General features: G+C 41.5%; 1 protein-coding gene across 5 annotated transcripts in view; it reads right to left on the reverse strand.

Annotated features, from left to right (window-relative positions):
* The window catches only part of KIF13A (kinesin family member 13A), a 233,685-nt gene that overhangs the window by 66,804 nt on the left and 140,822 nt on the right, over nucleotides 1-26,059 (reverse strand). For all 5 annotated transcript variants that reach the window (XM_025383020.1, XM_025383017.1, XM_025383019.1 and 2 more), the window contains exons 9-16: nucleotides 25,657-25,769; nucleotides 13,136-13,247; nucleotides 12,542-12,754; nucleotides 9,514-9,624; nucleotides 6,691-6,825; nucleotides 3,829-3,959; nucleotides 1,623-1,709; nucleotides 1,352-1,518 (exon numbers count right to left, since the gene is read on the reverse strand). In XM_025383020.1, coding sequence (XP_025238805.1) covers nucleotides 1,352-1,518; nucleotides 1,623-1,709; nucleotides 3,829-3,959; nucleotides 6,691-6,825; nucleotides 9,514-9,624; nucleotides 12,542-12,754; nucleotides 13,136-13,247; nucleotides 25,657-25,769 — 1,069 coding nt within the window. The remainder of the gene's footprint in view (nucleotides 1-1,351; nucleotides 1,519-1,622; nucleotides 1,710-3,828; nucleotides 3,960-6,690; nucleotides 6,826-9,513; nucleotides 9,625-12,541; nucleotides 12,755-13,135; nucleotides 13,248-25,656; nucleotides 25,770-26,059) is intronic.

Consider the following 26,059-nt stretch of genomic DNA (forward strand, 5'->3'; position numbering starts at 1 on the left):
ACTAGGTTTTGCCATGTTGGTCAGGCTCGTCTCGAACTCCTGACCTCAGGTGATCCGCCCACCTCGGCCTCCCAAAGTGCTGAGATTACAGATGTGTCACCATGCCCAACCCTTTATTTCATTTTTATAATTAAAAAAAAGAGGCTCCCTAGGCAAAAACTTCATAATCAGAAATCAATGAAAAGGCCAAAAACTTTATTCCTGCAACAGAATCCCCAATTTGATATGCCAGAGATCTGACTGATAATTCTCTCACCATGTGCTTGCCTTGGCAGCACATATGCCAAAATTCTCTATGCTCAAATTCTTCCCAGATAGGCTCAAAGAGTAAAGTGAGAAAGCCACTGTTTAAGGGAAGAGCTCAACTCTCAAAAACAAAATGCTCTTCAAGCCCCCTGTCAGGTAGAGGCGGCCTGTGGCCGTCAGGACCCTGGAGGTCCACCCTGGTTCAAGTTAGGGAACCTCAGGTGCCCCAAATCAGATGAATGGGAAGGGGAGGTTGGACTGAGCCTACAAACTACCTTTCTCAGGTGCCCCTAAACAGCCTCAGTTTTATCCTCATAAAATCGTTCTAGTACCAGAAATGTCATCTTCTGGTTGGTAACAGGAGAAAACTGCTGTCTGGTTTCTAAGTCCCAGTCATCAAGTCTAGTAATTAAGAGACTGAGTGATGGGGTAAGAAAAAGTACATTATAAAACAGCAAAAAAGGAAAGAATTTGGTGTCTATTTTATTTAATGCAGGCAGGTGTGTACAGGCACAGAAGAAGAAAGAAAAGGTGAAGGAACACAGACTTTTAGACGTGAAACTTGGAGTACAAGTCAAACAAAGAGGCTATAAAGCATTTCATTTTCACTATCATTTTTGTAAAAGTGATCTGGGCTTATTAAATAAGTATCTTTGGGGTACAATTTCCAGTTGAGTTTATACTAAAATGCTGTGACTTTTATCTTTCCATTAGATTATATTTGAAATTCCTGAATTTATATTCTCTTAGGGGTTTTTACATTCTCAAGGATTCAGATATGACAGGCTCGATGATGAGAAATTTGGTAAGGACTTCTGTCAAAATCATTCAGTATTGCAGGCCCGTGGCAATGTTACCATAATTGTCTTGGGAATAAGAGGTCTCAATAACAGGACCATCCATATCCTGGTTGTAACTGAGGGAGAAGACCATCTCCCCCATATCTTGTCATTAGTTATTCACTGATGGCCTTTTAAAGAAATGAGCAGTTTTATGTGTTTAAAATGTGGAATGCGGAATGACACTTGATGCATGCTTATCCCTCACTCGGTGGTATGAGGTGAGGAAATGTCCAAGGCGCTGGAATACAGCGTGAGGGTCTTACCATTACTATTCAGAGTTTTCATGATAACTTCCATCTGTGCAAATTCATAGTTATAGTCTGGTTCAGAGGAAGCCTCACTGGCTGCATCCAGGTCATGCTCCGGCGGACCCGTTTCTTTTTCAAAGTCTTTCAACCAATCTCGACGTTTCCTCTTAGGTAAGTTTATTCTGTGGGGTTTTTCACCATTAGAGAAAAATCAAGTTGCTTTACACTTAAATAGATAACAGAAAAAACATATACGAAAATATATTACAGAACACAAAGATGTTACCTAAAAAAGTGATTATTTCCCCATAGGATTCGGTCACCATGCCACAGCTGGGTGGTACTGCACACAAGGGTGCCGTTCACACAGGACCTGGGAGAACACGAGGGAAAATACCAGGTGAATGGGAAGGAGCACAAGACCCTGCCCTGGTAGCCAAAGAGATAACTAGGGGAGCTTTCTCTGAATAAATGCATTCCAAGTAATGCTTAAAGAAGGAAGAGCAGAATGTGTAACCACTATGAAAACACACGATCTAAGCCATGAGGACCAAGGGCCGCCAACACCCCTCAGAGAATGACAACCTGACATGATGCACTCCTGATGGAGACAGAAAGCACCACCCATGGCTATTCTTGTCAAAATTTGAGCTGAACCTGATCAAGCTTCCACATTTAAATGCCAATTTAGGAAATACAGAGAACAATGGAGGATGTGAAATTATGCCATGGGATGCAGTGAGCAAAATCCTGACTGTGGGAACCTCTAGGATCAACAATGAGGTGACTTCAACAAATAAAATGCAAGGAAGAAGAAAGGCAGAGAGAGACAGGGATAAACAGACACACACACAGAGAGAAGAGAGGAAGAAGAAACCCATTTGTTAAAAGAGATCTAAGAGGAATACTATAAAACAATGGTAAGATCTTATCTGGATCTTAATTTCCAGAAACATCTGAAAAAGAACACTGATGAAAGAACTGGGGAAATCTCAGCACTGACTGGCTATATGATGATTAGTAAGGAAATATTATTAATTATTTTAGGTATGATGATATTGAAACTATAAGAATCTTCATCTTTTAGAGAGAGATACTGAGATATTTACGGATACAATGTTATAAAATCTGGAATCTACTTTAAAATACTTTTTTTTTCTGGGCGTGGTGGTGGGCACCTGTAATCCCAACTACTTGGAAGGCTGAGGCAGGAGGTTTGCTTGAACCCGGAAGGCGGAGGTTGCAGTAAGCCAAGATCTTGCCACTGCACTCCAGCCTGGGCAACAGAGTGAGACTCTGTCTCGAAATAAATAAATAAATAAATAAAGAATAAATAATTCTGCTTTCTTTTTGAGACACGGTCTTACTCTGGTTGTCCAGGATGGAGTGCAATGGCGCAATTATGACTCACTACAGCCTCAACCTCCTGGGCTCAACTGATCCTCCCACCTCAGCCTCCCGAGTAGCAGAGACTACAGGTGTGTACCACTACACCAGTTAATTTTTTGTATTTCTTGTAGAGTAGGGGGTTTTGCCATGTTGCTTAGGCTGATCTTGAACTCCTGGACTCAGGCAATATGCCCACCTCGGCCTCCCAAAGTGCTGAGATTACAGGTATGAGCCACTGTTCCTGGCCTGCTTTAGGAAGGGGGAGGAGATATGGAAGGCATATAAATAACAAAATCGTCTATGAGGTGCTCATTTTTAAAACTGGAGGATGGGTCCATGGGGTTTCATTATATTATTCTCTCTACATTTTTTATTATTCTCTCCACTTTTTTTTTGAGACAGGGTCTCGATCTGTAACCTAGGCTAGGCTAGAGTGTAGTGCCATGACCATGGCTCACTGTAGCCTCGACCTCCTGAGCTTGAGTGATCCTCCCACCTCAGCCTTGTAAGTAGCTGGGACTACGGGAATCGAACACCATGCTCGGCTAATTTTTTTATTTATTTTCTGTAGTGATGGTGTCTCACTATAATGCCCAGGTTGGTCTTGAACTCCTGGGCTCAAGCAATACTCCTGCCTCAGCCTCTGAAAGTGCTGGGATTACAGGTGTGAGTCACCCCGCCTAGCCAATTTTCTGGTATTTAAAAACAAAACAAAACATTGGAGGTGGACGAGATAACTAAATAGTTAATTGAAGGTTAATTTGCCAAAGGACTGTCAGGTAAAGTTTGATGAAAGAAAAGAAGTGTCATTTTGAGTTTTACTTTTCCAGTAAGTTACTCTTTTCACTTACTCTCATTATTGGACTCCTGATCTTTACAGGGTTCTAAAGCTCAGAGTTATGGAATAAGTGGAACTAGAACTCCCATACAAAAATAGTCACTCCTTCACAGTAATCACTCTCTACAATCAGAAGGCCAGGACCCCTGGAGGACCCAGTGTATCCTTAACTTTAATATAGCTGAAAGCAAACAGAAAGAGGCAGCCTTCTCCTTCTGAAAATAAGGCACACAAGACACGTGAAGTCGCCATTTACTTTTCTTACCTTGCATTTTCTTTTGGAGTAAGAGTGACATCTCCATCAGACGCAATGTCAATCTCACAGTGCTCAGGCTGAATTCCTATGCCAAAAAGCTGGATATCTTGAGAGGTATCTGCACCCACCCTGGTGTGATCCTAGTAAAAGATTATTAAAGAAAGAAAAACTCACACTTATGAGTAACTCAACAAAAATTTATCACAGTCAGTTTGAATAACTCATCAACATATGCACAAAAATATTAAACGAATCCTGCCAGAGATGTTAAATATCTTAAGCATTAAAAGTAAAAAGCTTACCCTTAATACACCAAATTAAAAAATGTTTAAACACTACCAAAAAAAAATCCCCAATTGACAATGATTAGTTGTTGTTTTTAACACAGGAAATTGGACTTGACAGTAGAATACTTTTGAGTTTCAGTTTTGACTTGACCACGGGCAAGCCAGTTCCCTCTCTGAGCCTCAATTTCTTTGTTGGCAAAACCAGGATAATATTATCCATTTCACCTACTTACATTTCTTTTAGGATCATCTGAGTTAACAGTGAAAGTGTTTTGAAAACAGTTACATAAATTTAAGAACCATTAAAAAGCAGTTTCATTGAGAGTCATATTTTAAAATATCCAACTTTGAAAATGCTAAAAATGTTGGATTTCTAATACTGATATGACGTAGAGCATGACTGCCTGTGGGTCACACCATGTACAAACTTGTGGGTTTTTTTTTGACATGCTGTCTCACTCTGTCACCCAGGCTGGAGAGCAGTGGTACGACCTCAGCTCACTGCAACCTCCACCTCCTGGGTTCAAGCGATTATCTTGCCTCAGCCTCCCGAGTAGCTGGGATTACAGGTATGTGCCACCATGTCCGGCTAATTTTTATTTTTAGTACAGACAGGGGTCTTACCACGTTTGCCAGCCTGGTCTTGAACTCCTGGCCTCAAGTGATCCTCCCACCTTGGCCTCCCAAAGTTCTGGGATTACTGGCGTGAGACTGACAACATTTTAAACTACAAACATAAACATAAACCCTTAGTCCTCAGGGCTATGATATCATTACATGTCTCATAGACTCCGGAAAACTCCATTCACCAATACATGCGTGATAAAATGAGACAGCAAAGGCAAATGACATGTTCACGTTTCTATTAAAGTAGTTTTGACCTCATAGGCCTCCTGAAAGGTTCTCAGAGACCCCAGATCACACTTTTAGAACCGCTTGCTTACACTGCAAAGTGAGAAACAGGACATCTGATTGACAGTAAATACACCACACCTGGCCTCATGTGATTTTTTAAGTACCCGAACCGCAGACATATGAGGACTGTGACTATTGGTGATTCAGTCACTGCTTGTCCCATTTTTTTTTTTTTTTTACTATTGCTCTTAAAATAGTTTAATAACTACAATAATACTTCTCTATTTGACAGAGAAAGTATAAGGATTGGTCTTTCAAAATTAAGATTTCAGAGGCAATTCCTTACCCCTACTCATTGTCTAAATGAACAAATCTTAAGTTTGTTGGGGGACTCTCAATAACTCAGGGGCTATCTGTACCATATTTATGTCTCTAGGAAAGTAGAAGGGAAAGGATCATAGAAGACTGAGGCTCCTTGCTTCAATTTGGCTTATTCTCCATTGCATTTCATATATTTACTAGGCAGATCAGAATCCTTAACAAGGTGCCTCATTGTTCACAAGCGGGCAATACCTCTGCATTTAGAGCTTTAGGTGTGTGAACTGCATATACAAGCTGCCTTCAAGTCCCCAGGTCCCCAGTCCTTGAAAGTTTGTTTCTGTAACTCAGAAAGTGTATGTGTGAGATTAAAAATGCCCTGATGGTTGGCTGAATGCCTTATGTCAGTCGCAGTGTCCTAAATCCATGTCAATCAGATATCTTATTTCTCACTTTGCAGAGTAAGCAAGCAGTTCTAAAAATGTGACATGAGAACCCCTGGGGTCTCTGAGAACCTTTCAGGAGGTCTATGAGGTCAAAACTACTTTAATAGAAACATGAACATGTTGTTTGCCTTTGCTCTCTCATTTTATCACGCGTGTATTGGTGGGGTTTTCCAGAGTCTATGAGACATGTAATGATGTTATAGCCCTGAGGGCTAAGGGTTTATGTTTATGTTTGTAGTTTAAAATGTTCTTAGTCTTAGCATCCAATACAGTAAACACAGATATAACCCAGATACACGAAAGTTCTTTGGAGTCCTTGATAGTTTTTAAGAGTGTAAATGGGTTCTGAAGTCAGAAAATTTGAGAACTGCTACAGTAAGCTATCCAACATAGCGTATCCTGCAACCACAGTGGCAACAGGGCGGCCCCATCCCACCTCTACAGTTGAAGGGTGATTATGGGACCAAAAGTTATTTCCTGAGGATGTAGGTTTACAAGGGATAGAACTAGAAGAACACTGTTGTCTATTTAATCTAGGACGAGGGTCTGCTTTAGGCTTGTGTTGATCTTGAGATCTCCTTGGAATTACTCAGAAGCATAAAGTAAGAACCTCTAGAGCTTCTCGGGAGCTTTGTGGAAGAACACAGATATTCCCCAGAATCCTCACCATCTCACACCTAGAGCCTTCTCATATAGCGAGGCATCACCTCCATACCTACTGTTGTCCACTTGTGCCCCTCTGAGATTGGACTCACAGGAGATCAGCCCCAACTGCATAGCCCCAGATGATACAAAATAGCTGTTTTTCCTTCTTAGTGGGGATCTGAGGGCACTATCCATCTTAGTTTTATTGAGGGCTAAGCTGGATACAAAAAGCAACATCACAGAGACAGGCTTCCAGATTCAACTAGGAACTATATAGGAATGAATCTTGATTGCAACTATGTATTTATATGTTCTCCTACCTTTAGATAATAAACCAGAAGTTCGTTAAGAGCAGGGTCTGCATTCAGATTGACTAAGTAGCATTTGTCATCCCCCACCTTGATACCAGACATCTCCAGGGAAATCCCCATGCTTTCAAGTTGTCGTTGTCTTTCCTGTGCACAAAAACAGACAAAAGAAGGAAACTATTTGTTGTTCTATTCATAAGACGTATCCACGGAAAGAGTAAGTCACTGTTTCTGGGGACGGTGCCAATGGGATTACACATGCTGCTCTGCTCAACCACATTAACAGAGAGTCTACAGTGCACGACATCCTGTGGCAGGCGTGATGGGGCACCAAGGATGAACCAGACACCATTTTGGCTCTTAAGGAGCTTAGAGTCTAGTAGAGGAGACAAGACCATATAACTAGAGCACAAAAGAAGAGAGTGTTGTGCTATTGGAAGGGTACAAAATGCCAGGGGCTTCCAAGGAGAGAGATCATGATGGGTTAAGAGACCAAGAAAGGCTGGAGAAAGAGAATATATTTGAGATAGTTCTTGAAGCATAAGAAGAATTTCAACAGAAATATAAGGATAGGGTGTTCTTGGGGTAGGGCATCGGAAGCACAGTAATGAAAGGTTCAGGACATACTAGATGATTTCAGGGGCCAAGAACCCCTGGCAAATATGGGAAAGCAGTGGGAGTTGAGGCTGGAAGAGAAGGTTGGGTCTCTACTGTGGAAAGCCTTGCATTCATTCATTCATTCATTCAAGATATATTTATTAGAGTCTACAATGTAGTAGGTATTGATCTCGGGCTGGGAATACAGCACTGAACCCAATAAAGTCCCATCTTTCATGACAAGTTATATTCTGGTGGGAGGAGACAGGCCATAAGAAAACAGTTAAGTCAATATGGTACACAGAATTTCCAGTGGTGTTAAGTACTACAGAGAAACATAAAGCAATGTTAAGCGGGGTAGTGAGTGAGGAGTAGGGGTATGTGTGGGTGTGAATGATACCTATAAGAAACATATCAGCAGAAGGCTGGACTGGGTTCCAGTGACTGCTGTTAAGCTACGTGATCGGGATGGTCCAATATTTCCAAATGATCAATAAGATTAAAAATGTTCGTGAAATATATAATGTAGAGAAATTCATAATGCACACAACCCCGAGAAATAGTACTTCCTTTATATTTTAACTTAAGTAAAAGTTAAAATATAAACATACAGCATTTCCTAATAAGCCCAAATAATCAAATACATTGAAAAAATTATGATATGCTATATGTTACAAATTCTCTGTCAATTAGGTAGCCTCTTGGGAAGCCAAGGCAGGTGGATACCCTGAGGTCAGGAGTTCGAGACCAGCCTGGCCAATGTGGTGAATCTGTCTCTACTAAAAAAATACAAAAATTAGCCAGGTGTGGTAGCACACACCTATAGTCCTAGCTACGTGGGAGGCTGAGGCAGGAGAATAGCTTGAACCTGAGAGGCGGAGGTTGCAGTGAGCCAAGATTGCGCCACTGCATTCCAGCCTGGGTGACAAAGCAAGGCTCCATCTCAATAAATAAATAAAACAAAATAAAATAAAAATCAGGTAGCCTCATGCTTTGCCAGGTGATCTAAAAATCACAAAACAAGGTTGGGCACAGTGGCTCACACTTGTAATCCTAGCACTTTGGGAGGCCAAGGTGGATGGATTGCCTGAGCTCAGGAGTTTGAGATCAGCCTGGGCAACACAATGAAATCCCGTCTCTACTAAAGTACAAAAATAATTAGCCAGGAGTGGTGGTGCAAGCCTCTAGTCACAGTTACTCGGGAGGCTGAGGCAGAAGAATTGCTTGCACCCAAGGCGGAGGTTGCAGTGAACCAAGATTGCGCCACTGCACTCCAGCCTGGGTGACAGAGTGAGATCTGTCTGAAAAAAAAAAAAAAAAAATTCACAAAACAGACTTTCGCTTAAATGTGATGAGCAGGAAATATGAATGACATTTTCTGTAACCATACTTGTTCAAATTTAGTGCTATCTAACACGTCTAGCAAATACATGGGCCAAATTGTACGTTGATAAAAAGACATGACGTCAGTGTCTCAAAGTGATCTTTGCTGGGCCAGGCACAGTGGCTCACGCCTGTAACCCCAGAACTCTGGGAGGCTGAGACCAGAGTGTATGAGACCAGTTGAGCTCAGGAATTTGAGACCAGACCAGGCAACAAAATAAGACCCCAGCTCTACAAAAAAATAGATAAAATTAGCTGGGCATGGTAGCACGTGCCTGTGGTCCCAGCTACTTGGGGGGCTGAGGCAGGAGAATCACTTGAGCCCAGGATGTTGAGGCTGCAAAACAGCTATGATTGAGCTGCTGTACTCCAGCCTGGGTGACAGATGGAGACCCTGTCTCAAAAAAAAAAAAAAAAAAAGTGATCTTTGCAATCTCTGGTTCAGCAGAAAAGGGCCCTTAGAAGACCTTCCAAGGCCGGGAGCAGTGGCTCACGCCTGTAATCCCAGCACTTTGGGAGGCTGAGGTGGGCAGATCACCTGAGGTCAGGAGTTTGAGACCAGCCTGGCCAACATGGTGAAACCCCATCTCTACTAAAAATATAAAAATGAGCCGGGCATGGTACTAGGCACCTGTAATCCCAGCTACTCGGGAGGCTAAGGCATGTGAACTCCTTGAGCCCAGGAGGTGAAGGTTGCAGTGAGTCAAGATCATGCCACTGCACCCCAGCCTGGGCGACAGAGTGAGACTCCACCAAAAAAAAAAAAAAGACTTTCTGAAGATGACAGGAAACTACACAGAAAAGACAATAAATGAAAAAGAATCCCAATATTTTAGGGCTAAATTATCAAGCTACCTGTGCGATCTCTTCTGTTTTCCTCAGCTTCTCTTCCCAAGTCACTGTTAGTTCTTTTATCAGCTTTTCAGACTCTTCGAGCTTCTCTTTCAGTTCTGGGGCCTTCATGGCCTTTAAAATGAAACCAGAGATATCCGATGTTCAAAATTTTTCCATTATGTACAAGACAATCAGTTACTGTCCCTCTTAAGCAGTTATCAATAGTTTGTTGGAAAAAATTAAGTTATATGCTGTTGGGGTGGGTTTTTGACCTTTATTAATCAATCAAATGTAAGAGAACATGGCTGCTCCCTGAAAAAGAAACACCAGTGTTCTGAATGAAAATGAAACAAATCATTAGAGTCATTTTATCCATCATACTTAAATTTCACATTTAAAGCCCTAAAAGATGCTAACGTTCAACTTTGAAATAGATAAGCAGGAAAAATATTACTTAAGCAGATTTCTTTTTCAGTAAGACAGAGGTTAACACTCATCATCAATAAATGAATTCCAGTTAAATTAATCTGCAAGAAAAGGTAAAGACTTCTCATGTATTTTAAATTTTGAATCTGGGCCTTCAGACTACCTTTCTCCACTGATGGTCATACGTTTTGCTTATTTATCATTATCATTCACGCAGAAGCAGCACAGCTGGCTAAAAGGGCAGTGGTTTCCCTTCTAGTTTGTTCAGGGAGAGTAACTAAGAGGTTTCAATACAGGTATTTGCAGCTTAACAAAATTTTGAGGGGAGAGGCCTTTACTTGTCAATAATGTGCTTTCACACCTTAAAGTAACATGAGCCTCTACAGAGTAAAACTCTATGAACAAGAAAGATGGCAGAGCTTGGACAAGAAGCTGAGACGTGATGATGTGAAAGCTAGCTGAGTATGCCTGAGGCTCATGGTATTAATAGAGCCTGACAGTGGCATTTAGTGCTGAGTACAGTGGGACATATATGAAAATTATAGGCCAGGCCAATGGCTCCTGCCTGTAACCCCAACGCTTTGGGAGGCTGAGGTGGGTGGATCACTTGAGACCAGCCTGGCTAACATGGCGAAACACTGTCTCTATTAAAAATACAAAAAAAATTCGTTGGGTGTAATGGCGCATACCTGTCTGTAATCCTAGCTACCTGGGAGGCTGAGGCAAAAGAATCACTTGAACCCAGGAGGTGGAGGTTGCAGTGAGCCAAGATGGCACTGCTGCACTCCAGCCTGAGCAAAAGAGCGAGACTCTGTCCACACCCACCCCCCGCCCAGAAAAAAAAAGAAACAGAAAAAGAAAATTCTAGGTGGACCTATGTGGCTCTTCTTTTGTTTCCTTTGGCCAGGTATTGCTTGAGCCATCTGGCCTAGATTATATGGTCATAGTAGAAATGCAAATAAGTAGATAATCCACCTATAAATACATTGCAGAACCATTATACTTTCCCCCTAGCATCATGACTATTTTCAAGGTTTATCAGCATTTTTATTTTTCTGGTGTTTTGCCACCCTTCTTACCATCTATCCAAAAATTATACTTAATGTACTGAATGATTATAAATAATAATAAAAATCAGCAACATTTATTGAGCACTTACTATGTGCAAGGTATTGTAGTAAGTGCTTTCTAGTATCAATGTTAGGCTAGGGATTGGGGATAAAAAAATTAATAAAACGCAGCATCTTGTACTTTAAGAGCCACAGCCTGGAAGAAGAGAAAGATATATAAACAAACAATTACAATGCAATGCCAAGATCACCAATTAATAGAGTATTCAGACTCCTGGCTTCACCTTTTTGTTTGTTTTTTCAGTCTTCTATTGAATACTTTTTGATGAAATATGCTGATAGATAAAAGTATTAACATAGTGCTTGGCATGTAAATGTTCCATAAACAATGGCCATTAACTGTGTTTTTCTTTCCTTTTTTCTTACAACTTAATACCCTCCCAACTACAGTGGGGTCAGAAGAGGGTAGTGAAGGAATGCGAACTTAGAAGTGACAGATACACTCCCAAGTCCTGGCATGTGGAACCCTGTGACTTAAACTTAGGCACTTGGCCTCCAAAGCTGTCCTCTTACATATTTCAAATAAGACAGTGCCTCGCCCAATAATTTGTAAAAAGCAACACCTATTTGGAAGAGTATCATTATTAAAGTTTGAGTAAAGCCAAAGAAAGAAGATAAACAATGCAAAAAGATTTTGTTTCCTGTCAGGACCTGATATAAATGGAAAAGTAAAAGATTTCTGAATTATTCCTAATGTTTAATTATCTTTGATCATGCTATTTCCATGGCTTAAGAAGGAGATGATACCTAACTAAATTCCCTGAAAACTGCAAGGCCCTGTGGAAATAATAGTTTATAATGTTAATATAAACAACATACTTTCCCACTGAAAGTTCAAAGGCCAACTGATTTACTGAAGTAAATGATCAGGTAGTAGCAGGAATTATCTCTTATTTGTTTGTTTCCATGACTATAAGTTCCTAGGACAGAAGTCTTGTATTACTCATGTTGGTCTTCACAATGCTTAGCATTTGGCAGATGCCAATAAACAATGAAGTGCTGAACCACATTGAGATGATGTATTAGTCCGTTCTCACATTGCTATAAAGAAATACCTGAGACTGGGTAATTTATAAAGAAAAGGGGTTTAACTGGCTCATAGTTTAAAACGGGTTTCAGGCTGTATGAAAAGCATGGCTGGGGAGAGGCCTCAGGAAACTTACAGTCATGGTGGAAGGGGAAGCAGGCACATCCTACACGACGAGCAGGAGGAAGGGAGTGAAAGAGGAGGTGGCACACACTTTTAAACAGCCAGATCTGGTGAGAACTCACTATCACGAGAACAGCAAGGGGGAAGTTCACCCCCATGATCCAATCACCTCCTACCAGGCCCCTCTTCCAACACTGGTGATTACAATTCGACATGAGATTTGGGTGGGGACACAAATCCAAACCATATCAGATGACCTGCAACTGCAAATGAGCACACCCTTGCCAGTCAAATCCCGCAAGCCAGGGAACTTTACCAGCAGGGAGCACCAGGCTGCTTTTACCTCTGCCTGAGAGAGCTGCTCTCTCAGTTTTTCGACTTCCTCCCGCAGTTCTCGGATCACTTTTGCATTGGGGTCCTCATTCACAACAGCATGGTTCACAATCCTTTTTGCTCGGTCTGCATATCTTAATGTGGAGAGGGTCTCTTCATAGTTGTCTGCGGCTGGGCTGATTGTGGCTATCATAGAGGTTTGGCTGTTGCCCCCCAAATTGTCCTGCCAAGTATTTCAAACAGCATTTTAGGAAGCCCACTCCATGGACAACACATATGATAAAAGCACTAAACGTGTTATGTATGACATTATTCTCTATGAAGGAAACATTATGTGGAAATGGACTGGCATTTCACAAATAATGTCAAGACAAGATGAAATGTGTCCTCTCCATATTCAAGCAGTGAATAATGCCTGTCAAACGGCATTCAAATGGAATAAAAAGGAGCAGAAAATAGTTTTCATTCTGTGTTCCTAGGAATTAGAATAACTGTCATCAGGAGAGTTCTTTAGGTATTTGGTAAGCTTTGTACACACCTTTACCCTGTCACATCTGGAATAGCCAACTTTTAGTTGGAAAAGAACACCAGAGCAATGGATTACCTTAAGCAGCCAAGTGAGGACTGAATCTCGGTAAGGCACAAATTTGTTTTTACCCTTGCCAGCTGCCTGGTCAGCCAGTGATGATATAACCAACCCCAAGGTTGTAAGAGATCTGTCAAGAAAAAATGAAAAATTGGTTTTATGGAATGTTTATTTGGTTTAAGTACAAAATATGCAGAACAATAAAGCTCCAGAGTTAATATAATGAAGTCTCTATTAATCTGTCAAGAAGCTGTGGGAAGAGGCCGGGTGTTGGTGGCTCACGCCCGTAATCCCAGCACTTTGGGAGGCCAAGGGTTTGAGACCAGCCTGGCCAACATGGTGAAACTCTGTCTCTACTAAAAATACAAAAATTAGCTGGGTGTGGTGGCAGATGCCTGCAATCCCAGCTACTTGGGAGGCTGAGACAGGAGAATCGCTTGAACCCAGGAGTTAGAGGTTGTAGTTAGCCGAGATTATGCCACTACACTGCAGTCTGGGCGACAGAGTGAGACTCTTTCAAAAAAACAAAAACAGGGGCCGGGCGCGGTGGCTCAAGCCTGTAATCCCAGCACTTTGGGAGGCCGAGACGGGCGGATCACGAGGTCAGGAGATGGAGACCATCCTGGCTAACACGGTGAAACCCCGTCTCTACTAAAAAAATACAAAAATCTAGCTGGGCGAGGTGGCGGGCGCCTGTAGTCCCAGCTACTCGGGAGGCTGAGGCAGGAGAATGGCGTAAACCCAGGAGGCGGAGCTTGCAGTGAGCTGAGATCCGGCCACTGCACTCCAACCTGGGCCACAGAGCGGGACTCCGTCTAAAAAAAAAAAAAAAAAAAAAAAAAAAACAAAAAAAACAAAAACAAAGAAACCCCACAAAAACCAAAAACCAAAATATCACAAAGAGAAAGTGCTTTGTAAATGGTTTAAAAAGTTAAATGCAGCCAGGCATGGTGGCTCACGCCTGTAATCCCAGCACTGTGGGAGGCCAAGGCAGGGGGATCATGAGGTCAGGGGTCAAGAGATCAAGACCATCCCAGCCAACACGGTGAAACCCCATCTCTACTAAAAATACAACTTAGCCAGGCACGGTGGCGTGTGCCTATAGTCCCAGCTATTTGGGAGGCTTAGGCAGGAAAATTGCTTGAACCCGGGAGGCGGAGGCTGCAGTGACCCAAGACTGCGCTACTGTACTCCAGCCTGGGCGACAGAACGAGACTCCATCTCAAAAAAAAAAGTTAAATGCTACTGCAAATAACAAAGAAGGACACAAACTAGCAAGTGAAAGACTAGACAGCTTTCTTTGTAATGTTAACAATAGATTTCCATCAAACAAGCTGAAAGGAAAGAAGCCTATTTCCCACAAAACATAATTCCCCACAGACGAGTCACTGAAAAGTCCCCGAAATACAAGGCTAACTCAAGATTCAGAAAATGAACAAGAATTCATTTGATCAGAATGGCTGTTAGAATTTTAATAACAGCCATTACCACAGAGTGGCATAAATATGTACATCTTCTTAAGTGAAACAAGTCAAAAAAATTAAAATTAAAATTAAAAGAAACAAGTCAGACACAGAAAAACAAATACTGCATGTTCTTACTCATAAGTGGAAGCTAAATAATGTGTACTCATGGACACAGAGACTGGAATGGACAATGGGGACTTGGAAGGGTGAGGGAGTGGAAGGGGAGAGGATGACAAGAAGCTTAATTTTTTTTTTTTTTTTTTGAGACGGAGTCTCACTCTCTCACCCAGGCTAGAGTTCAGAGGCATGATTTTGGCTCAATGCAACCTACACCTCCCGGGTTCAAGCGATTCTCCTGCCTCAGCCTCCCGAGTAGCTGGGATTACAGGCAACTGCCACCGCATCTGGCTGATTTTTGTATTTTTAGTAAAGATGGAGTTTCACAATGTTGCCCAGGCTGGTCTTGAACTCCTGATCTCAGGTGACCGTGGAGTCCCAAAGTGCCAAGATTACAGGTGTGAGCCACTGTGCCCAGCCAAGAAGCTTAATTAATACTTAATGAGTACAATATATGTTATTCAGGTGATGGATACCTTAAAAACCTTGACTTGACCACTGCACAATCTGTGCATGTAACAAAATTGCACTTGTACCCCATACAGTTATACAAAAAAGTGTATCATATTTGACAGATTTAAAGGTTAAACAAATTTAACCCGAGAGAAATGAAAACATAAGTCTACACAAAAACTTGTACATGAATATTCAAAGCAGTTTTATCCACAAAAGTCAAAATGTGGAAACGACCCCATGCCCATCGAATGCTGAAGTGATGAATAAAATCTGGTATACACACACCATGGAATATTATTTGACCATAAAAGAGAATTAAGTTCAGATACATGTATTACAACAACTACAACACAGATGAACCTTGGCAAATTATTTTACGTGAAAGAAGCCAAACACAAAAGGCCATTGTCCTGGGTTAAACAGTATTCATGTCCGGCAGACCCTCAGAATGTGACCCTATTTGGAAAAAGGGTCCTTGCAGATGTAATCAGTTAAGATGAGATCATACTGGATTAGGGAAGGCCCTAATCTAATGAGTGATGTCCTTATAAGAAGGTCATATAAAGACACCCAGGGGAGACGGTCACGTGAAGATGCAGGCAGAGACTGGAGTGATGCATCTATAAGCCAGGGAACGCCGAGGATTGCTGGCCCTACAGAAACAAGGGGAGAGGCACGGGACAGATTCTCCCTCTGACCCCCTAAGAGGGAACAAACCCTGCTGACCCCTTGATTTCAGACTGGCCTGCAGAATTGTGAGAAATAAATTTCTATTGTTTTAAGCTACTCAGTTTGTGGTAATCTGTTACAGTAGCAATAGGAAGCTAACACAGCCATACACTGTATGATTCCATTTATATGAAATACCTAGAACAGGCAAATCTATAGAGATGGATGTAGTGGTTGACTAGGGCTGTGGGTGGGAGTAAAAGGGAATAATTTGGGTACAAGGTTTCTTTTGGGTATGATGAAAATGTTGTTTTTTTTTTTTTTTTTTTTGAGACGGAGTCTCGCTCTGTCGCCCAGGCTGGAGTGCAGTGGCGCGATCTCGGCTCACTGCAAGCTCCGCCTCCCAGGTTCACGCCATTCTCCTGCCTCAGCCTCCGAGTAGCTGGGACTACAGGCGCCCGCCACCACGCCCGGCTAGTTTTTTGTATTTTTAGTAGAGACGGGGTTTCACCATGTTAGCCAGGATGGTCTCGATCTCCTGACCTCGTGATCCACCCGCCTCGGCCTCCCAAAGTGCTGGGATTACAGGCTTGAGCCACGAGATTGCAGTGATGGCAGTACAACTCTGAACATATTAACGCTACTGAATTGAACACTTTAAAATGGCGAACTATACTGTATGTGAGTTACTTCTTAATACAGCTGTTTAAAAAAATCAAATACGTTCAATCATTCCTCCAAAGGAACAATTTTTTGAAAAAAATACTGTGTGTGATAATAGAGGCAAGTAGGAGTTCAATATAAGGTAAAAACACATTTCTGCTTTAATATAGAATATAGGGCATTTTGCAACTATTGTTATTTTTGATTGGAAACAATTCTTTCAACTATCCCAGATATTTTACTATCTATGTATGGCAGATATTATTTTAATTCACACAAGCTCTAAAGAGTTCAGTGACTTAAACGTCAATACTGGTAACTTTATGGTTGACAGTGACCTTTCACGTGAAAATACATTTTGGAGATGACATGGACTTATCCATCACCAAGAGAAGACTTTCCTCTGCCTTGGGGCAACTACTTATAATTCCTACTTTGACAGTGTAAGGGGGAAACACAGAAAGTTTCTGGTACTCCTAAATGTAGAAACATGAAATCTGAATAGCACTTTGAGAGAAAAAAGGAAATGATACAGTGTCATCAATGTCCATCATACGTCTTGTCTGCAAGCTGACTGAAGGGAGCCAGAATATGGATTATTTTAAGCTAGAGGCCATTGAGAACCAGCAGACTCAGGAAAAGCTCTAAAATCAGGGCAGCAATTTTCCTTTTGTAAAGGACATTTCCATTTGTAGAGGTGTCTCCCTCTCTAGCACCAAGAAGGGGAGTACTGTTAACAACTCTTCAAGGTGGAGAAGTGACAGAAACCTGTGTAACAAACCTCTCTAGACAACTCTTGTTCACCATACTTTTCTTGGTCACCTTACCATAACCTGCCTCCCCATCCAGAAGCTCAAAACCCCTTTTCCTTTTCCTTTTTTTTTTTTTTAAACACAGGTCTCACTTTGTTGCCCAGGCACTGGCATGATCATGGCTCACCGCAGCCTCAACCTCCCAGGCTCAAGCCTCATTCTCCTCATTCTCCTGAGTAGCTGGAACTACAGGCGCATGCCACCACACCTGGCTAATGTTTTGTAGAGATGGAGCCTCACTTTGTTGCCCAGGCTGGTCTTGAACTACTGGGCTCAAGGGATCCTCCTGCCTCAGCCTCCCAAAGTGCTGGGATTACAGGTGTGAGCCACCATGCCCAGTCATATGCCCAAGTTATAATCACCACTTTGGGTTATTCATCTCTGGGTGCTCCCATGTGTAAGCAAGACGCATATGCTAATAAAATTCTGTTGCTTTTCTCTTGTTAATCTGTCTTTGGCCAGTCTAATTTACAGGACAAATAGAGGAAAAGTATTTTTTCTCCCCTACATCAGTATAGCATGTAAGCAGCAGCATCAGAGGGGTGGAGCTGTAGGAAGTGGTTATATGACTCCAATTCCCACGTATATTTTGCTCTGTAACTCATTCACTTAGAGAAGTGTATCATTAGTAGAAGCTGCCCCTTTTATCCAATAGTATGCACACATGCAAAACAAGAACTCTATATAAATCTATTACCGTCCCCTTGGAACAGAATGAAAATAACTGCAGGGTGAGTGGGACTCAATAGCAAGTGAGAGATAATCAGGTCACTCAGGGATGAGGAGCCCATGCTATCCTTTTCGTCTATGTTCCACTCAGAAGCAATGATGCAGGGGCTTCTGGAATCCCAAAACCTGTTAGAAAGTTCAACGTCTGAAAGGCGAATCACAGGCTTATATGTCTGTTTGTGTCTATACACACACATATACGTAAGTACATGTATGTGTGTTTATATATATATACACACACAGGTAAGCATATGTGTGTGTGTGTGTATATATACACTTATACATATATAATTTTTCTTTCTTTGAGATAGCATCTTGCTCTGTCACCCAGGCTGGACAGCAGTGGTACAATCCTGCCTCACTGCAGCCTTGACCTCCCAGGATCAAGTGATCCGCCCACCTCAGCCCCCTCAAGTAGCCAAGACCACAGGTGTGCGCCACTACACCTGGATAATTTTTTAAATTTTTTGTAGAGATGGGGTCTGGCTATGTTGCCCAGGCTGATCTCAAACACTTGGGCTCAAGTGATCCTCCCACCTCAGCCTCCCAAGGTGTTGGGATTACAGGCATGAGTCACTGAGCCTGGCCAGGGTTACATATTTTTATGAATTATTTTATTCTCAGGGAACTTAAAAATATAATAAAACCACTAAGAATTGGTCCTGCTAATACTGTCTTCTTAAGCTGGAGGCCAGCAGGCAGCCTGTTGGCCTCACAGGTATACAGACCAAGGGAACAGTTGTTTGCCAATTTTAGTGGAAAAATAAGTTATTCCAGGAATCTTTCTGATTCTACTAAAGCACAGCTCCTAAAGTTGGATATAGTAAGGAAGATTCTAATCTTTAAATCTCTCACCATAAGTTCTTAGACAGGGGTGAGAAGGGCCTGACTGGAGAGGAAGTAAGTCTTAAGCTAGGAGATGACATTTATAAAAGGACAATCATGTTTTAAGATAGAATTTTTTTAAAAAAAAATCTAACATAATGAAGAACTCACGATAGAAAAAGTAAAAGAAAGTTGGGAGGGTCAAAAGCAAAATAAAAGCCACTCCAATAAATATAATCAGTGAGAAAAAACTGAGTTATAATTCAACTTTTCTTTTTCTTTTCTGCACCTTCCGCTAACCTGCACCATTTCCCCTGAAACTCTGACCATTAGATTTCTTTCCTTGGGAGTGGATATGATATATGTGTTATCTGTATTGTATAGGACAGATTTCAAATATTATTTTACTTATTAGTCCAATAACCAGGTCTAAGATCATACATATAATACTTATTAAACTTTATTGGAGTTATTTGTGTAGCTATTTCTCTGCCTTTCTATTTAGATTATGATTACCTTGAAGGCAGACAGTGTAATTTGCCATACACATTCCTCCATGCAATTACTGTGCTTGGTTTATGACTAAAAGCACTCAGTAACTATCTGCAGAGTTAATCTGAATCTAGATCCAGTGAAGACCAAAACATGGACCTCTGTTTAAAAAGGACTAATTCAATGATGGTTTTGGAAAACACATCGAGTGCTATTTGCTAACAGAACACTGGTTTTCCTGGAAGCAATGTGCTGGGCTAAAAACTCTATTTTCCAAACTCCTCTGCTGCTTCAGGTAGCCATTAAACACAGTTCTGGCCAAGGAGATGTAGGTAAACATTACTGGGTGGGGCTTCCAAGAAAACTGTTGCTCTCCTGATAAAAGAAGGTACAAATTCAGCTGACGGAAGCCTGTGGTTTTTTGCCCTTCCTCCTTTTTCCTTCTTCGGGTTTGTACCACAGATACGGATACGATGTTTGGAATGGTATAGCCATCTTGAGATCACGAGGATGACATGAACACACATTAAAGTTAGTAGAGCTGTGTGCATTTCTGAGGTGTTGTACCAGCCTCTGGACTTCTTGTTAAATGAGAAAAATTAACTCATGTCATTGTCACTGTAGCTGGTTTCTGTTGCCTAGAGCAGAATGCAATCTCTGGCTTTGAAATAATTAGTTGAGGCTGGGCACAGTGGCTCACACCTGTAATCCCAGCACCTTCGGAGGCTGAGGTGGGCAGATCACCTGAGGTCAGGAGTTTGAGACCAGCCTGGCCAACGTGGTAAAACCCTGTCTCTACTAAAAACACAAAAATTAGCTGAGTATGGTGGCGCACACCTATAATCCCAGCTATTTGGGAGGCTGAGGCAGGAGAATCACTTGAACCCAGGAGATGGAGGTTGAAGTGAGCCGAGATCGTGCCACTACATTCCAACCTGGGTGACAGAGTGAGACTCCACCTCAAAAAAAAAAAAAAAAAAAAAAAAAAGGAAATAATTAGTTGAAAGATTGATGAAATAAGTGGATTTGAGTTTAGCATTCTCCCCAGTAAGTCCTCACTCTTAACAGTAAAGGAGAAATGGAAAAGAATATGGATGGCAAATTATGAGGAAAGGACAGTACCATCACATGACAGGTGAGCAAAGAAAATGGTGATAGCCACAGTATCAGCCTCATTTCCTTTCAAATTGTTTTCCAGTGGTTAATGCCAATCATTAAACTCAACATTCATCTAATGCATATCATTCCCAATCTCATTTCCATTTCAACCACTGTGGTAGAATAATAGAGTACACACTGACATTTCTGAAAATGTTAGTGTATACTTTAAAATGTTACTGTATACTTTATTGTTCTGGGGATCTTAATATATGTTAAACCTAGAATTCTGTCATCAAATAAGTTTGGGGAATGACAAGCCAAAGTTTTATAGGATTTATTATTGCAGGACGTCTCTGAGCTTTTAGCACTGTGAATCTCCAAAGAAAGGTTTTATAATTATTCTTTCTCAAAATAACTTGTCCAAGGATTCACTTCTTTCCAAGCCATTTGAGAAACTAGTGTTTGACAAAAATGCTTTAGGAAACCTTGGGTAACCCTATCAAATTCTTCCAACGATGCGGCTACTGTGTCCCAAGGAGCAGAGTTTTGCTGTCCTTTATGGGTCTCTCATATTAAATGCAAATATGTCTATCCAGGTTTTAAATTCACATGTATGGACTCCGTAATATACAAGTCATAAATTAAGAAGAACACCCACCCTTGAGTAATGGACAGAAGTAAGCCATTTTATTTTTTTCCCTCGATACAAATTCATGTTTTGTTATTCAGGCAATACCTCTTTAGAGTGAGGCTTCTGTAAGAGAATGAACAAGAATCATGGAAAGTACTCAAGAAGAAAAAAAGGAAGACTGAGTGTATTAGTCCATTTTCATGCTGCTGATAAAGACATACCCAAGACTGGGTAATTTTTAAAGAAAAAGAGGTTTAATGGACTCACAGTTCCATGTGGCTGGGGAGGCCTCACAATCATGGCAGAAGGCAAAAGGCATGTCAGCGGCAGGCAAGAGAGAGAATGGGAACCAAGGAAAAGGGATTTCCCCTTATAAAACCATCGGATCTCGTGAGACTTATTCACGACCACGAGAACAGTATGAGGGAAACCGCTCCCATGATTCAATTAACTTCCACTGGGTCCCTCCCACAACACGTGGTATTTATGGGAGCTACAATTTAAGATGAGATTTTGGTGGAGACACAGCCATAGCATATCACCGAGTCAGATGAAATACTAGAAATATCATGCTTATAAGTTATTCTACTATAACAAATTATACTGATACAATCCTAGAAGTAATATATATGAATTTCTCTAGAACAAGTGCTCAATAGAACCCACTTTTGGAGATGTTAGCTTATTGATAAGATGTTAGCTTATTAACCACAGGAACTGAAATAGAAATGAGACTGAGAACTAGATAAACATTGTTTGCATTTTTGCAAATTTTGACTGGTCATTACTGAATAAAATGGAACCACGTTCAGTGTCTGGGGGTATTAGAGAGTGCTCTATGATCTAAATGTGTTCTCAGCAGAGCTGAAGCAGCCAGACTGCAGTGACAAGGAAAAGGCTTCCTCATTCCATCTTCACTAGACAGGTGGAACAGCAGATTGGCTTTTCAAATGTATTCCCCTGCAAAGACAGTTCCACAGATGACCTATACCTCCTAAGCTCCAAACACTCCCTGGCAGCAGGCCACACGGTATCTTAATTCTTTAATGAAAGGAGTAACATCTGCTTAAAGGTCTTACAGCTTCAGGAGACCTGAAGTTCCTAAATCTATAGCCCATTAAGCAGACACTGACATTTGTGTGAAGTCCCTGACAGGTCTGCTTAAGAGGATTATTAATGCTCCATCCAAAGAAACGTAAGTGGGAGGCCAAGAGAAAGCTTAATTAAGAACATGTCAGAGATTTCTTTAGTTTTGGAACTCAACTTTTTTTTTTTCTGAGACAGCCTCCTGAGTAGCCAGGATTACAGGCGCCCACTATCATGCCCAGCTGATTTTTGTATTTTTAGTAGAGACAGGGTTTCACCATGTTGGTCAGGCTGGTCTTGAACTCCTGACCTCAAGCCATCCACCTGCCTCAGCCTCCCAAAATGCTGGGACTACAGGGGTGAGCCACTGCACCTAGCCAAGGCATACAAAATGTTTGCTGGGATTTTACTTACGTTATTCAATGTCTCTAAGCATCAGTTTTCTCATCTTTAAAATAAGATTAAAAATACATGTTATGAGCCTCCCAGAGTGTATGAAAATGCTCTGAAAAGTATAAAGAACCCTTAAAAAGGAAGATCATATCTCATAAACTAGTAAGGAATCCACAAATCCATTTGTGAAAGAGACCATACATAAATAAGATGAGGCCAGAAGCGTTGGCTCACACCTATAACCCTAACACTTTGGGAGGCCAAGATGGGAAAATCGCTTGAGGCCAAGAGTTTAAGACCAGCCTGGTCAACATAGTGAGACCCCATCTCTTTAAAAAAAAAAAAAAAGGAAGAAAGAAAAGAGAGTAAGATGTTGAGAGAATTCTATTCAATTCGACAAGTCATTATGAAAAAAGAGCCAGTTACTAAATGATCTAAATCATGTAATCACCAAGCCTTGGGGTAATCCAGTAAGGGCCACTACATAAATTCATGTCCAAAATTAAGGGGGCACTATTTACATTTACTCTGGGACAAAAGTATCATCCAGATGCTGCCTGGCAAACAGAATGCACAGCCACCCCCACAAGTGTAGCCACAGTGGCTGAGCCTGGGCTCAGAGACCAGCTGACTGCAACCATTCCCAAAATCCACACTTAGAACTTGGTGACCTGGGAGACATCATTAAACTGTGCTCTGTCTTGGTTTTCTCATCTGTAAAACGGGGATAATGGACCCATGCCTTGATGCTGATGTGACATTGTGTATGGAGCATTCAGAATCGTGCCTGGCATTAGCAAGAGCTCAATAAAAGTTAGTGGTCATTCCACATCTAGGCCAGTCATACACACACACACACACACACACACACACTCACTCACTCACACTCTAAATTCCAACCAGTCTACAGACTTTCCAGTGTGATCCCAAAAGCCCCACCGGCAGGCATGGCCCAGCACTTGCAAATGAATCTCCAGGAGGTGTGGCAATCTTTTCTTTGATACCTGCTCCTTCACACTCCCATTTCTGCCTCCCCATCCTGGTTTCTGAACTCATTTTGGAATGCAGGGTTGCAGTGCCAGTCTGGAATCTTGCAATGCCTTGTCAGGAAATACAGCAAAATCCTTTGTTATCAAAGCAGGAGACAGAATGACTGGATGATTAATTTCCTATAGTAGTGGTCTTTCCCAGTGAGTACGGTTGTGTCCGTCTGATACAGGGGCCACTATTTTACTTCTAATTTTTAAACTTTTGTGTACTAAAATAATAATGTGTTAACATCATCTTAAATGCAAGCTGTGCAAACACGTTCCTGAATATATTTCCTCTTGTCACGTTCTGTCCTAAACGAAACCCTAAGTTATTACAGTTCAACAGAAAAAGACTACAAGTATACACTAAACTACTTTCTGCGAACTTGGAATCATGATAATGGTTATCCTGATTATAAAAAACAACAGCTATAACAATTAATATTTATTCACTGTATACTAAGTGCCAGGCATTTCTCTAAGCACATTATGGTCATTTTATCCCTAACAAATCTGTGAAGTAGGTATTATTATTATTATTATTATTTTGAGATGGAGTTTCACTCTTGTTGCCCAGGCTGGAATGCAGTGGCGCCATCTTGGCTCACTGCAACCTCTGTCTCTGGGTTCAAGCGATTCTCCTGCCTCAGCCTCCCGAGTAGCTGGGATTACAGGTGACCGCCACCATGCTCGGCTAATTTTTCACATTTTTAGTACAGAAGGGGTTTCATCATATTATCCAGGCTGGTCTTGAACTCCTGACCTCAGGTGATCCACTCACCTCAGCCTCCCAAAATGTTAGGATTACAGGCGTGAGCCACTGCCCCCAGCCTGCTTTTATTTTTAATTGACACACAACTGTGCATATTTATGAGGTACAGTGTGATATTTTGATACATGTATATAAAGTATAATGATCAATTTAGGGTATTTAGTATATCCATCACCTCAAACACTTATTTTTTTGTGTTGGGAACACTGAAAATTCACTTTCCTAGCTATTTGAAAATATACAACAAATTGTCAATTATAGTCAACATACAGTGCTATGGAACACCAGAACTTATTTCTCCAATTTAGCTGTAATTTTGTATCCACGAATCAACCTCTCATTATTCCCCCTGTCCTCCCCTTTCCAGCCCCTAGTAACCACTATTCTATCTACTTCTATGATATCAACATTTTTTAGCTTCCACATATGTCAGAATATGGTATTTGTGCCATTTTTGAGCACCATGTAGTTTTATTTAATTAAACCTTGTCCTTTTTTTTTTTTTTTGAGACAGAGTCTCACTCTGTTGCCCAGGCTGGAGTGCAGTGTGGAGCAATCTTGGCTCACTGCAAACTTCGCCTCCCAGATTCAAGTAATTCTCATCCCTCAGCTTCCCAAGTAGCTGGAATTACAGAAGTGCGCCACCATGCCCAGCTAATTTTTGTGTTTTGGAGACGGGGTAGAGATGGGTAGAAACAGGGTAGAGACTGGGTAGAGAAGGGGTTTCATCACGTTGCCCAGGCTAGTCTTGAACTCCTGGCCTCAACTGATCCACCCACCTTGACCTCCCAAAATGCTGGGATTACAGTCGTGAGCCACCATACCCAAACACAATCCTTATACATCTTTTTTTTTTCTTTGAGATAAAGTCTCACTCTGTTGCCCAGGCTGGAGTGCAGTGGTGCAATCTTGGCTCACTGCAACCTCCCCCTCCCAGATTCAAGCAATTCTCCTACATTAGTCTCCCGAGTAGCTGGGGTTACAGGTGTGTGTGACTGTGTCTTTTTAGTAGAGATGGGGTTTTGCCATGCTGGCCAGGCTGGTCTCAAACTCCTGACCTCAGATGATCTTCCCGCCTTGGCTTCCCAAAATGCTGGGATTATAGGCATGAGCCACCATGCCTGGCCAAAAACCTCATACATCTTAATAGACACAGGTTGTTGTTGATTTTCTTCAAACCAGTTTACTAAAGCGATACAGACTTTAAACAACCTGTGCATCAGAACCATCTGACCCTCATAATGCAACAAATCCCCCCAGAAGGAAATCACCCAGGCTGTTCCGGGACCACCTTACTTGTTAATGTTGCTGCCTTCTTTCAGTCGCTCTCCTGCAGCTCCTGTTTTAGATACTCTTTCGCTACCCGCCAGGTCTACCAAGCTGACCTTACTGACCTTCTCCCCGGAGTTCTAGTTACAGGAAACAAGAGAGAGAAAAAAAACTTACCAATAAAAACCACATGGATATCTACATACATGTTAGCACTATAATTGAGCAATCCATCCCACTCACATGGCAAGTTTTTAAATGGTCAGAAGAGTTATTTGAACTAGCAATTAATTTCATAGTTAAAATTTAAGTTGGCATGGAAATGTAGCATTTTTGTTTTGCAGAAAGTACACCCAGCTTTCTGGAATATAGTCAGAAAGCTGGAGATTTTAAATGCCTATGAGGAAATAGAAGGACATGAGGATTTCTG

The sequence above is a fragment of the Theropithecus gelada genome, chromosome 4 (assembly GCF_003255815.1).
Source record: "Theropithecus gelada isolate Dixy chromosome 4, Tgel_1.0, whole genome shotgun sequence".
NCBI lineage: Eukaryota > Metazoa > Chordata > Mammalia > Primates > Cercopithecidae > Theropithecus > Theropithecus gelada.